At 40.6% G+C, this 14,301-nt stretch overlaps 1 protein-coding gene across 1 annotated transcript in view; it reads right to left on the reverse strand.

Moving 5' to 3' along the window:
• Positions 1-14,301, reverse strand: part of Oseg6 (intraflagellar transport protein Oseg6) — a 39,348-nt gene that overhangs the window by 16,392 nt on the left and 8,655 nt on the right. The window contains exons 9-17 of the mRNA XM_022068219.2: positions 13,203-13,436; positions 9,871-9,993; positions 9,030-9,179; positions 6,967-7,114; positions 6,329-6,536; positions 5,390-5,487; positions 4,650-4,780; positions 3,039-3,190; positions 794-1,037 (exon numbers count right to left, since the gene is read on the reverse strand). Of these exons, the coding sequence (XP_021923911.2) occupies positions 794-1,037; positions 3,039-3,190; positions 4,650-4,780; positions 5,390-5,487; positions 6,329-6,536; positions 6,967-7,114; positions 9,030-9,179; positions 9,871-9,993; positions 13,203-13,436 (1,488 nt within the window). The remainder of the gene's footprint in view (positions 1-793; positions 1,038-3,038; positions 3,191-4,649; positions 4,781-5,389; positions 5,488-6,328; positions 6,537-6,966; positions 7,115-9,029; positions 9,180-9,870; positions 9,994-13,202; positions 13,437-14,301) is intronic.

Genomic DNA, 14,301 nt, shown 5'->3' on the forward strand with positions numbered 1-14,301 from the left:
TTCTTATGATTTTCACACTGTACAACTGTATAATTGACTGTTTATTTTTATTTTATTTAGTGTTCTGTCTGACGACAGGTCCATATGAACAGGATCCTTCCATCCTTTTCTCGGATTGGGACCTGTTCATATACGTTCTTGGCAGATGATCCAGAAGTGGTTTGCCAATGCCTTCTTCTGTGTGTGAATGGAGTAATTGTTGGGATGCCACGGAGGAAAACTCCGTGTTGCCTAGACCACGGCCTTGCCCAACACAAGTTATAAATTCGGGCACCGCCAGGAATCGAACCCGAGACCCCAGGATTACAAGGCCAGCGTTCTAACCGCTAGACCACCATGGCCATCAATTGACTGTAAGACACCAATATTTTAAAAAGACAGAGCATACCTGTAATTTAACCTCTCTTTACCACCATGAACACTGGAACAAACTTTACCACCAATATCGAGAATAAAACACCCACACAAAGAAAAATATTGTTTGGCCATAGCTTCTGCAGACCGTCCCAAAAGCAACCTGCTCCCTCCCACCTGAACCGGGCAGTAGAGCACAGAAAGATGTTGGAGCTAAGTTCACGTGTGTCTGCATTTATTTAAATAACAAGTCATGCACAGATAATCTGCAAGTGAGTTAGTCCACATACAGATAATTGGAAGTAACTGTAATTCAAAACACAAGTTCAGTTTTATACATTTCATGAATAAAAAGTTACACGACCTCATGTCAATGGCTAATCTACAAACACAACATTTAAATTCTCTGCTGCATTTTCCATTTCTGTCTCATACTAACATTCATGCCCTGCAAGATGTCAGCACACTCCCGCTTCAGCTGGCGACTGCTAGACGTGTCCGCCGCTATGGACACGCCACGGCGAACATCCCCACAGTGAATGGCAGCGCGCGCCACACCAGCTCGACACTGACTATTGTGATTCTCCTGGTCGGGGTGGGGCTTCTTGCCTGGTCCATCTGCAGCAGGAGGTGCCTCCAGCAACCCACGCTCATAGTGACTTAGCGCTTCGGCATAGTTTCCTCTGCAACGTGAAACCACAATCATCCATTTTCTATCATTAAACACCCATTCAGCATGAATCACTATACTTTTGCTATACAGCATGCATCTTTGACAGCAGACTGCAGGTAGGAGGGAGGCACAGCTTTTGTGTGAACCCAATAATTACATTTCATTTTTAGGCCTCTGAGGAAGTATTACTTAACAGGAAACTTGTTACCAAACTATGATTGTATTTCTGTCTGTCTGTCCCACAGATGAAATGAAAGTTGCCAGCAGATGCAACACACTGAGAATTTCATGGTAGTATGTAAAGGCCCAGAAACTTGTTTAGCTCTGTGTTGGTGACCTTAGTTAGGTCTCTCCTTCATCATTCACATGACTAGACGGGATTTCAAAAGTTATAAACTACTCCACCCTCTTGTAGACTCCTCTGTGGGATTGTACACAGCTGGTTTGAAAGTCGCATTGCTGTAATAAGCCATCAATCAATGTTTCATTCCTGCATGCTGTCAGTAGTTCAAACTATTTGGGAAAATTATTATGTAAACTGGATTTATTAATACTGCGACGCTTGCAGTCATGGCTAAATTATTCACTGGTTACACAAGTAAAGGCTAAGAGACTGAAGCTAATGCCAGCAAACATACAGACAATGACATTGTCTGGATTTGCACAGATATCAACATTCTGGAGAAACATACTGTCGTCATGTTCAAGGCAATGTTGGTATCTGCCTACAAGTCCACATGACCTTACAACCTGGAAGACCAACCACGACATCTTCAGTAATGTGAAAACAACAAATCTCATTAAGACACTGACATTAGTTCAAATACAGAAATTATATGTAAAAAAACCAACATGCAGATAATAAAATAAACAGAATCTTTAAAACAAATATATATAAGTTGGCTATAAATGTTTATTGTTTTATGTACACATCTCTTTTTGTTAACAACAGCAAATGATTGTGATTATAAGTACCTACCCTCTGGTCAGTCTACAGATTTTATTCAAACTGAAATGTGTTCGCATTCAGCATGTTAATTATGCAAAGAAAATGTGCAGAAGTCACTTTCATCATGGAAAAGTTCACAAACCCTATCAAACAGAAAAAAAAATGGTGGATCTGTAACTGTCCTACAGTATTTCTACAATTTTATCTGTTACATTACATACCTTATTATGGCAGTTTCCATTTCCAAATCAACGACGCAGCCACCCCACAGTAGCAGGTACGTAATTGCCTGGATTCGAAATGTAACCACTGATCCCAAGCAACAAACAAAAACTCTCTCCCAACGTTATTGTAAGTGTTTCTTACCCGTTTCGTTAATGTTATGAACTAGTTCTAGGTTGGTGGGCACCGTTAAACTGATTTATGATTCTGGCACACAACTAGTACTTTTGTGGCACTTGAGCTTTATACGGTGGCGAGTATGAAGGCAGCCATCTTCTGGGTTGTAGCGCTGTGTAGTCTGGTAAAACTTTATTGAAGTTTTGAAGCCACTTACTGCCTCCATCAACGCGATGATGGAGAAAGCAAGTACCCCTAAAATGTTGGTAAACTTGTACAAGACTACACAGCGCTACAACACAGAAGAAATCCATCTTCAACCAATATTTTTTAAGGCTTCTCTTTTTCAAGCTCATTAATTCTGACTTTTACACGAGACCCTCTTTCTGTTTCAGTTTTTATATTGTTCATATCATCTCTATCCATTTTCCTAAAATTTTGCAACCACAACGATTTTGCCTGCTTCCCTTGACCTAATAATTCTGAACAACCTTCATTAAACCATGGCTTCTGTTTTAATTCATCATTCTTAAGTACTGACTTACACTGACAGTCACACGAACAGCGCGGAAACTCACTTAAATTTGTAGTCTAATTCCCAGCACTTCAACCTCCTTTATATGCAAAATCATATTCACAGACGTACATGGAATGTTCATGTTATGAACTGGACCGCCGTGACTGTCATACCCTTCCCAATCTCACGTGTAACATTCAACTCACGTGAACTCCAGCTGCTGGGCGTACTCACGAGCGATATAAGGGATCTGCTCAGGTGCTAACTTTCCAGCCAACTGAAGGGCTTGGTCCCACTGCAGCAGGTCTCGTCTCATGTGCAACGCTGCTACGGGCTGACTTGACTTGAGGTACCAGTCCTGCCACCAAATGTAACACAGTTCACAAGCTACGAGAACATGAGTCAAGCATTTTGCTGCAGTGACAAAGACACATTTGAAAACTTAACACAAAAATACATCTCTGCAAAACATGAGGCCATGTCATAATCTTTCACCTAGCAAAAACCACATGTCTCCAATACATTTTGCATGATTTTAACACAATTTTCTATATAAAATTAGCTCAACAAAAATTGTATATTTTTCAAAAAGCTATCCTAGCGATTCTGTGATACAAGATCTTAGCTGAAGAGTTGACTGCTTTCAAGTGACCAAGAAGTTTCCTGCTTTATTAGAACCTGAAGGTTCACCACTGTCACTGAACCCTATTTTGAGCCAGCTCAACCCTGTTCACATCTTCCCATTCTAATTCCCTAAGACCCACTTAATGGTATCATCCCAGCAGCACCTCTGTCTACAAAATTAATTTTCTTATATAAAATGTTAAAAAATCAACATTTTATATACAGCTATCACGTTATTTTATTTATTTAGTGTTCTGTCTGAGGACAGGTCCATATGAACAGGATCCTTCCATCCTTTTCTCTTCTCGGACTGGGACCTGTTCATATACGTTCTTGGCAGATGATCCAGAAGTGGTTTGCCATTGCCTTCTTCTGTGTGTGAATGGAGTAATTGTTGGGATGCCACGGAGGAAAACTCCGTGTTGCCTAGACCACGGCCTTTCCCAACACAAGTTATAAATTCGGGCACCGCCGGGAATCGAACCTGGGACCCCAGGATTACAAGGCCAGCGTTCTAACCGCTAGACAATTTACACCTTTATGTACTACCTACTCCCCAAATTGTATATTATCCGTCTGAAGAGACACAAGTTGAGGCTTTCAAAGTAACAGACACAAGTTTATATGAAAATCAAAGAATCGCACATCGCTTGTTATTATGGTATGATTTCCTTGACACTTGACATTCTTTTCTAAATCTTAAAGACAGCCTAGTGGTGTAGAAAACTCTCCATTTCCCTCAACACACGTTCATCAATTTTGAAATGAATGAGGGCAAGAAGTGCATTAGTGATGTAAAACACCACAGAACTGTCATGAGTTAATCGAAACACACAAGCAATTTCCCTCTCTGACTACGAGCACCTGTACCATTGGATAGTTCGCATACTTTGCTTTCTATTATTTTGATTCTCCAGTTCCTTCTACTGGGATGGACCGATTCATAATAAACGCGGGTGGCATTTTAAGAAACTGAAAGTGGACAGAAAAATGTAAGTTGTCAAAAAAGCAACACAGAAAGTTCTGACATATATAAAACAAGCTGATTCTAACTCAACAGAGTTCACATATTTAGGCAGCACAACATTCAGGAACAAGTTTTTGTTTAAAAAGTAGATAAACTATTCAAGTAAAAAGGCATGTCTTGCATCTCTAGCCTAATTGCAACACAATCAATTCTTACTTCCCCTGACCTGAGCTGTGTCAAAGTCGCAAAGGAACAAGGCGATGTGTCCTGCCAGGAGTCTTTGATCCTCAACGTCCTGTATGGACTCCAGGGACCACACCATTCCCACATTCCCGATGTGCCGGTACACGCGGATAGCTGAAACACCGATCAACAATCAAGGATCAATAACTCGGCGCAGTTATTGGATTTAATGCCAAAATTTACACACAATTTGCTATATGTACAGGACATGCAATTGCCACAAGAAAATAAGTTCTGGCATTTCTGGCAACATTCAAACAATAAACGCATACATGAATATTTTCACTATAAAAAGCAGACGGCACTGTTGTGTTGCTGTGCACAAATAAAAAAAACATTTCCATCTGGAGTTTACTGCAGACCAGTGAGAAATCAAGTATAACATATTCCAAGTGCTGCATTTAGTTGCAATATTGCACACTGATAACACTGCAAAATCCTCAGTTGGGGACTTTGGTTAGACCTGATCCACATAACTGAGTCATACAGCATTTGTAAAAAGATGACTGGCATGTGGAGACCTGTCACACTGCTGCTATGTCCAGCAGAAATCCCAAACAGACTGCACAGAGAAATTAACCTTGAATGTCTGTGAGGAAAACCAGGCATCCGTCTTCCTAAGTTATGACACAGTCCTGAACTGTCATGGCAGGGAGCATAAACCGCCTACTGGACAGAGATTCGTCATGGAGAAGGGTTCAACCAATACAACCTGATCCTCACCAAACTCTATTTCAAGGTTTCTCATGAGAACCTCGGCCAGTTGCTCCCACGTCTCCTTCCTGTTGAGCACCTGACATGTCTTCCACGCTTCGGAAAATCTGTAAAAAAAAAAAAGAGGGAGGGCATGGTGCCTCAGTCAGTAATTCCCATATAACAAACTGCAGCAAATCACGCATCATGAGAGGACCAAAGATTACGTAAAGCAGTACACTGTGCCTCAGACAGTCATTCAAACATAGCAAACAACTTGGGAAATGCCTAAGAAAGATAAAATATGCCACAGTAATGTACAGAGCACAAATTTAGATATCGACCAGTCAGACATCAGCAGATTAACATCAGAGACATGATTTTTAAGTAGAGAAGGAAAAACAAGAAGACTCAGTATAAGAAATGAAAACACAGAAAAGAGCGTAACGTAAACGTTTTGGAAGACAAAGTAACAAATAATAAAATGAGTTGGTATATACAAATATTAAGAGTGGATGAAGACAGAATTCCAAAGATAGTTTTGAACATGAAAGCGATAGGAAAATTTTCAAGAGGAAACTGAGGTCAAGATGAGATCAACAGGATAGGAAATACATCACACAGATGGAAGAAAGAACATGGGATGGAAATGAAGAGCAGAAGTTGCAGGAAGACAGAGAACGATGGATAGGCTTCGTTTTCACAAGCACCACTAAAGGAGGAAATGTCTTACGAGGAGGAGGAAGATGACAGCAAGAAGAGCAACAAAGATTCAATATTAAGAAATAACTCACGCATGAATTGCTCGAACCTTATTTTATAAACTCCTGCGTCATAACAATCACTGAACCACTACAGGACTCACACAGAAGCTCTTTTCACCTCTGTCACTGAAGACCTCCCCAAGTCTCACAGCAACACCAGTCACTCTAGCACATTGATACTGTAGGCACATAATCTGCGACTAACCTGTGCAATTTGAGCTGCTTGCTCAGGGCTAGCTCTAAGCTTCCCTTATGGATGTCATGAATATTGGAACCCGAAACCTCATGTGTGGAGAGAGTCGTCTGCGTCAGCCTGCCACTTGCAGTCTCCAGGATTACTTTCCCTCCGCACAGAAGCATCGGCACCTGACTGGTTGGCATCTTGCTTGAGCCTGCATTTATCACACTTGTGCCTGCAATGAGGAACAGCATTTGCCGGTATGCCACGAGCACAACAGGGAGCAAAAATTATTGTTAGTATCTCGTTTAAAACTACCAGCCTCACGGACTTCTCAATGCACTTAAAGTAAGTAGTAAGTAGATTGCAGAATGTTGAGTAGATTACGGCAGTAGACGTGAAGTTCCAAAAAACCACAGTAGAAAGAGACAGGAAAAGTTGGTCAAACTTACAGACATGTGTTACATATAGAGATAACAGGATTCCTTTGAGAATTTCAAATATAAGTACAATGTTTTTAATAAACTGATTTTTTGCTGTAGATGCTGAGTATCAAAATTTAAACTTGATTCCAACCTGGGGGGGGGGGGGATTTTTTACTCTTAAGATTTTCCTTCACATGCTATGGTTTGGAAACTTTAATCTGTTTATTGCACAGGGCAAACCTTGAACAGAATCCTTGTTGTACAAATAAGTGATGATCTTAGTGTCGTCAAAGGCCACGAACACATCACGTTCCTCTGGCTGGCAGTCCCACAGAACGGCACAGCACCCAGACGGAAAGTCTGGGATCTTCAGCATCTCATCTGTTATCTGAAACACAAGTTTGCGGTTGTCATCTGATCTGGGAGTAACATCCTCATGACCACAGAGCTGACAAAGAAAACAACAACAACAACAACAGAGCTATTGCTCCTTAACTCCAATCTTTTAAAAGGCCAACAAAGATTCTGTAAAATATCTCAAAAGTCAGTGCATGACTGTTACATCTGAAGGTTCTGATAATGGAAAAGTACAAGACTGTAACCTACAACAATCACGTCTAAAGAAGGAAAATTTAGTCTGAAACATGTCACCATAAGATCAACATAAAAGCACGCATTAAGTAAGTGCTCAAGTGCACGAATTTGTTCATCTGTTTATTTGTCTAATTTTTTTTTCTGTGTAAAGATGGACAATTAATAAATACATTAATATTTATGTAACACGGCACTAATATAATCCTTGCACTTGAACTGATTCTCTAACACGCAGCAAAATTTCTGATGAATTAAATACAGGATTGAACAAAATAAACTCTACCAAAAGATATTTGGCGTATTGTCTCCAGCCATGGCAACAACTGTTTATATATATATATATACTGACAGTCGTGATCAGGCAGTAACTGTCAATTAAGCGTAATATCAAAAAGTGATCGAGAAGTTTGTCAGCAAACTGAGGTTGTGCAAAACGTTTGTGTATGAATGAACAGTGGTTCGAACAAGATAAGAGTATTAACTCATACAGCTCATGAGGTAATCACAGTGCTTTGAGGCCATTTTGGTGAATGAATCATTTTTTCTTTGGGGAATACTCAAAGAATGTGTAAACAGAGACACAATACCAAGCTTCAGTTGAAAGAGAACATTTAAAGTTATCTTTGATTAATAATACAAGTCTGCTTCAAGCTGAGTCTTTTAATTACAGAAGCTGTTACAGAAAATAAATTCTTTTGACCTTTGATTTCAGCAAATATCAACAATGACTGCCAGTTACTTCACATGTACAAATGCACATGTAATGAGGAGGTCGCACTGGCTTGTCCATCATCTGTAAAGCTACTGAATGGAATTTTAATTAATTTTGTTACTGGTGAATTACACTAAATTTTTAATATTTCATACCATGTACTTTTGAATGTACACAGTCCTTAAGCTTTTATTATACCAGCTCTAATGTATAAAGCATAATTTTGGACACGGAAAAATTCATGTGTTTCATAATCATCAGGCCATGTTGAATGAGTTCCAAATTTTTGGTCCTTGCAGACTAGCTTTGATCGCCACGGTGGTCTAGCGGTTAGAACGCTGGCCTTGTAATCCTGGGGTCTCGGGTTCGATTCCCGGCGGTGCCCGAATTTATAACTTGTGTTGGGCAAGGCCGTGGTCTAGGCAACACGGAGTTTTCCTCCGTGGCATCCCAACAATTACTCCATTCACACACAGAAGAAGGCAATGGCAAACCACTTCTGTATCACCTGCCTAATATTAAATAGACACACCAAAGCTGTTGGTATGTGATATGACTTTTTACACTAAAAATTGTCAGATTTAATTCTGATCCGTACCAGCCACATATATTCCGTTTCACATGAGCATCAATCAAACTTTGTCTCTGGTTCATATCTATAACTTTCATGTGAAAAAACTTTTGGAATGGCGAACATTTAATGAATATTATGACAATCCAGTGTGATTAACTTTGCAACAGTAGACTTTTGTGTGTGATAACTGACTCTTGATAACAACACAGCGCATAAATCTGAAAAATAGTAATACGAGCATTACAAGTTGGAATCTCCTTTACACTGATCTATTTTGCAAGAGAGGCAGCTGATGTAGCATCAAGCAGTCTTCACTACGGTTGCAGGTCCTGTCTATTCATGGTTCTGCTGGTTCAATCTTAGAGCTTGTGGCCTGACCCTAACGGAATCAAACGCGCATTTTGGGTACAGAACCACACTCACCGGATTGTACACACAGCCCTCACTCTTATCATCCACCACAACAAGTCGACTGCCCATCTGGTCTGCATAGAGTTCACGGATACCGACACTGTGCCGGAAGTCTGTTACCAACTTCCAGTCCTCAAGAAAAAAGTAGTGGATATGTCCCATCTGTCAAAAAAAAGAATCAGTATCACTACAAAACTACAAACAGGGACAGTCAGAAATGTTAAATCATTTAAATCGGAACACCTCCTACTCATTCTTGATATTGGCACTAGATAGGGGTCAGCGGTCAGTGCCATGCCTCACCCACAATTTACCCCTGGGGAGAAGGACCCCTGGTACTCAATGCATAGGAAGCCGGGTGGGACCCAGAGCCGGTCTGTATGCAAAGGCAAATAGAAAAATCCTTTGCTCCTGTCAGGGATTGAGCCCCTGTTCTTCCAGTCTGTAGTCAGACATCATAATGACTACGCTACCCTGGCTGATCACAACACCACTGTCTTAAGGTTACTCCATTTTGTAAGACTTGAGGTTCTCACAGCGGTGAGTATGAAGATTTTCGTCTTCTGGGTTGTTGCGCTGTGTAGTCTGGTCGATGTTAACCAACGTTTCAGAGGTCATACTGCCTCCGTCATCAGCGCAACAACCCAGAACACGAAAATCTTCTTACTCCATTTTGTTTGCTGGCCTTACTTTCATGAACTGAAATTCAAATCTCACGGCATACACACTGGTCATTTCCTGCAAAGCTGGAGCACGTCTTTCAAAATGGATGTTGCACAATTCTATCATTTTTCAAAGTTAAAATAAATAAAAGTCTCAACTGGGGTTGAGCTGAGAGACTGGAATTACTCACATCTGAGGCATAGATCAAGAAGTCAGTGGTGAGTGCATGGGCAGTGATGTTCATTTCGTGCGAGTGCTGGTCAGGGAACAGCCTGACTTCCCTGCCCTCGCCGCTCACATCCGGCGTCTCAATCTGAAATGTCACAACCGGTCAAAGCACAAGTATCGGCGAAGTTGTAAAGCATAAATGACATGTACAAATCCAAACAATATTCAGCAAAACAACTCAGCAAATGCATGTTATCATTCACGTGAATTTTTTAATCTTCCGCCTTGTTTCTGAAATGTAAATGTTATGATAAGAATTATACAATGACAAACCGACCTTTATTCTATAAAGATGTGATTACTTTGAGGGAAATCAAATTGAGAACATAATTAGGAACTTCATAAACCATGCAGTTTGACCAACAGGTGGCAAGACTGACTTGAGGAAGAGAAATATGAAATACATACAAAGTTAAAGTTCCAACAGCTCAGCTAGAAGAACGTGACTTACATAGGAAGACAATATTAAATTATGTATTAGGGAATACAGTACAGCCAACCGTAATGTAGCCTGAAATATAAAGGTTATACACATACAAAATACTGTCTTACTTCAATAAATAAGTTTCAGGTTTAGAACAAATGGAGTATCAATTTTATATGGCATAAATATTTATTTAGACAAAATGTGTCACATACCACAATACCAGTTCCTTACAATTTTCTGGTACTTACCTACAATTAAAACATATGCAAAAACATTGTCCATGCTATTTTTATACGCCATGTCACAATTAATCTTGGTTCCATGGGGATAACATTATATGCTAACAAATTATGTTTTTTTCCACTATTATAAAAATGTCTGTTTCTAAAAAAGGTATACAGCATTTACACTTCTGGAAATGTTTTCCTTTCCACACTGTAACATAAATCTGATTTAGAAGTTTACCTTTGTACTCGTCTACATGCAGGCATACTAAGTATGCACCTAGAGCGCTAAAGTTTTGTAGTTTCTTTTCCTGGCTGAGCACACTGTTCAATGTTTCAATCTTCAAGACGAGTCATCAGGCTGACTTGTGGGTTTGGTTTCATCTTGCAGAAGACCACAGTCATTTCCAACTATAATTCTGAACCAAAGTCAGATGAAATTTTTGGTGGCCTATTTAGCTGATAGTAAGCTTTAATCTGCATGCCTTGCTTTTTAAGCTCAAACATTCTGCAGTATGTTTTAACCAGCAATGTTAAATAATAGGTAGGAGGTGCCATAAGGCACCCTTAAATTCACATGTTCACTGTTCTTACTAATGAGGACCAGGCAACTAAGTCACAGCATTATAATTCCACCAGTACTGGCCTGTCCACAGACGTTAGATGCCCCCCCCCCCCCCATAACTTGTTACTTTCTGGCAAGCAACTGACTGAAAGGACGGAGAGGATATTAATGGCTCTCAAGTCTTCAAACAAGAAATGCCAGACAGACATATTTGACAACTTACATGAATCAACATAGAATAACTGTAAATGGAAGAATTTGTTCAGTTCTATAACTAGGAATGTTCATGGTATACGAGGTGCGATCGGAAAGTTTCTAGACTGCGCCTATAAAAACCCGTACACTTATCTCAGGTATTAAATTCATCCATCACCCTCGAAGTAGTTCCCCTGGGAGTGAACACAACGATCCCAGCGCCGCTGCCAAGCCTGGAAGCATCCCTGGAAATCGTTCTTTGTCAGCCTGTCAAGCACCATCTGTGATTCTGCCTGAATCTCTTCTATCGTCTCAAATCTCCTTCCCTTTAGCTGAATTTTCATCTTTGGGAAGAGGAAGAAGTCACACGGCGAATAAGGAGGGTGCGGGATAACGGCCATGGTGTTTGAGGCCAAAAACTGCCGAACTTTGAGGGCGGTGTGCGCTGGCGCGTTGTCATGATGCGTCGCATGTGGAGTTCTTCCTTTAGAATCAGCTGACAGGTCCCATAGCCTATCCAAACAATGTCGCACAAGTCGTTGATGGTACGACGTCGATCTTCGTGAATGGCCTGCCGAATCTTCGTAACATTTTCTGGCGTTGTGCTCGAAGATGGTCGTCCAGAACACTCTTCATCATCGACAGAGGTTCGGCCATTTTTAAAACGTGAATGCCACACAAAAGTTTGTGCACGACCCATTGCGGACTCCCCAAATGCTTGCTTTAGCATTTCATAGGTTTCCGTAGCCGTTTTGGCGAGTCTTTGGCAAAATTTGATGCACACGCCATTCTGAAATCGCAGGAGGGTCGGTGTAATGCACTATCAAAACGCCCGTAACTAAGAAACAAATGCTAATTCGATGATGCCGGCTGGCACACTGATTCACTATGAATGTAGGCCGCACCCCTTAAAGGCAGAAGCTCGTACTACATCCGGTTCGCCCGCTATTGACACAGTCTTTAAACTTTCCGATCGCACCTCGTATGCTATTAAGATTACCAATCAGCAAATAACCTTATGAAGAGAAATATTTATGTTGCAGTAGTATCGGAAACTAAAACAAAACAAATTTCCTACTATTAAACAAGTGCCTGGTGGTATTCCTGCTTTAAAGCATAATCACTACTTAAGTAAAAAGTCAAATAAAGTAAACTAAAGCTGTCCCAATATAGACCATGTAAGCACTTGGAGAGAGAGAGAAGGTACAGCTCCAACTCATTCTTAGCCTCGGTACTAGATAGGGGTAAGTGGTCGGCATCATGCCCCAGCCATGCTTGACCCAGTACCCATTGTATAGGAGGCTACGTAGGCCCCAGAGTAAGTCTGGAGGCACAGGCTAAAGGAAAAAATCCTCTGCCCCTGTCAGGGATCAAACCCCGGTTACTGTACTAACTGAGCTACCTGGCTATGCGCTACACCATTCTCATCCTCAAGAATGGATGGATGGTTCTATGACCAGACGGCACACCATACTGACGCAAGGAATTCAAAACAATGTCATCAGTAAACTGCAAAAAATGTGACATTTGCTTATTAATGCATCCCAAAAGGTGCAGCTGTAATTTGTCAGAAAGCCTATGCTCTGCAGAAAAGTTCATCAATGTGCTTGGTACCCCGCTGTTGCACTTTCTGTAGAATGTAAATCATGTGTCAGAATAAAATCTTTTCCAAACACATTTTTCTGAACTTGTGCAGTGATTAAACTCAACTACAGACACATAGAAACTATTATCTTTCATACATAACAAAATGCAAACCCTCAGCAAGGACAGTCGAAGAAGTACAATTATCTTTCCGGCTACTTTTAAGTTTGGTCACACTGACTTGTGAGGTTTGCTCAAGTGTTTGTCTCTGAATTCCATACCAGCAGAGATTATCTCACCATATGCAGCTGTATCTTGCCCTCACACAGAACTGAAGCATACTCCGCGTTGAGTCTCAGGCTGGTAACTGTCCCGAGATACTCCCGATCTCGAAGCAATGCAGGTTTGTTCTGCCCCAACTCAAAGAACCAGGCACGATTGTTCATGCCTGCCGCGCAGTGATACGGGCCAAGAGACACAAAGGTGGGCTCCACAGGCAAATCCACATTCAGCAGAGGGGTTGGCAGCTTGCCCTGCAATTCAGTCGTAACGGCTGTCATGGTTTCAGTTTTGTGGCTTCTCTCAGGCCTCATACATGAACACACACACTAAAACTTCACATGTAGGTGTACAAAACCAGTTCAAATCTTAGCTACACAAATAGCTAAGGTTTACCATAGATTTCAATAGTTTTACCAGGCAAAGTTCACATCTTACTGCATCACGGCAGTTATGGAGTAAAATTATGTCTTATAAACTTGTTAGAAATGGTGACTTTTTAAATACATCCAGATAAATAAATACATATATCTAATCTAAATATAATTACACCAGGTTAACAAACACCATGGTCAAGTTATTAGCGCTCCTGTTTCATATTCGGATGGTCCTGGGTTGAAATCTCGGCCCAGAGACCAGCTATCCTGAATGAGGTTTTTCATGGTTTTCCTCAGTAATTCCAGGAAAATGCTGGGATAGTACCTTAAATTACTACTTCCTTCCACATCCCTTCCAGTACATTATTTATTATTATCCTCTCATTCGACGCTACACAGTGTGAGCTACAGAAGAAAGCATTCTTAAATAAATATGACAGGTTAACAACTTACCTCACATAAAATTCAAACTGCAGGACTACTGCAGTTGATACAGCAACATTAAATAACATGCACATCAATAGTAATGACAATTAAGAATCATCCCATTAACACTATTTCTGCAGTGGATAGAGAATCATCAAATTATTAAAAAATCAATTCACTCACATTAACAACCATCCCCATATCTTACTGAATGCAAAGTTATCAAGATGACCAGCAGTTGAGCTGAAACATGTTGACAGATGGGGTCAGGGCCTCCAGAAATATACTTACCTACTCACTGTAGACTAGGCATCAA

The sequence above is a fragment of the Zootermopsis nevadensis genome, unplaced genomic scaffold (assembly GCF_977971745.1).
Source record: "Zootermopsis nevadensis isolate Lab colony 2312 unplaced genomic scaffold, Znev_1.0 Znev_ptg000028l, whole genome shotgun sequence".
Classification (NCBI taxonomy): Eukaryota; Metazoa; Arthropoda; class Insecta; order Blattodea; family Termopsidae; genus Zootermopsis; species Zootermopsis nevadensis.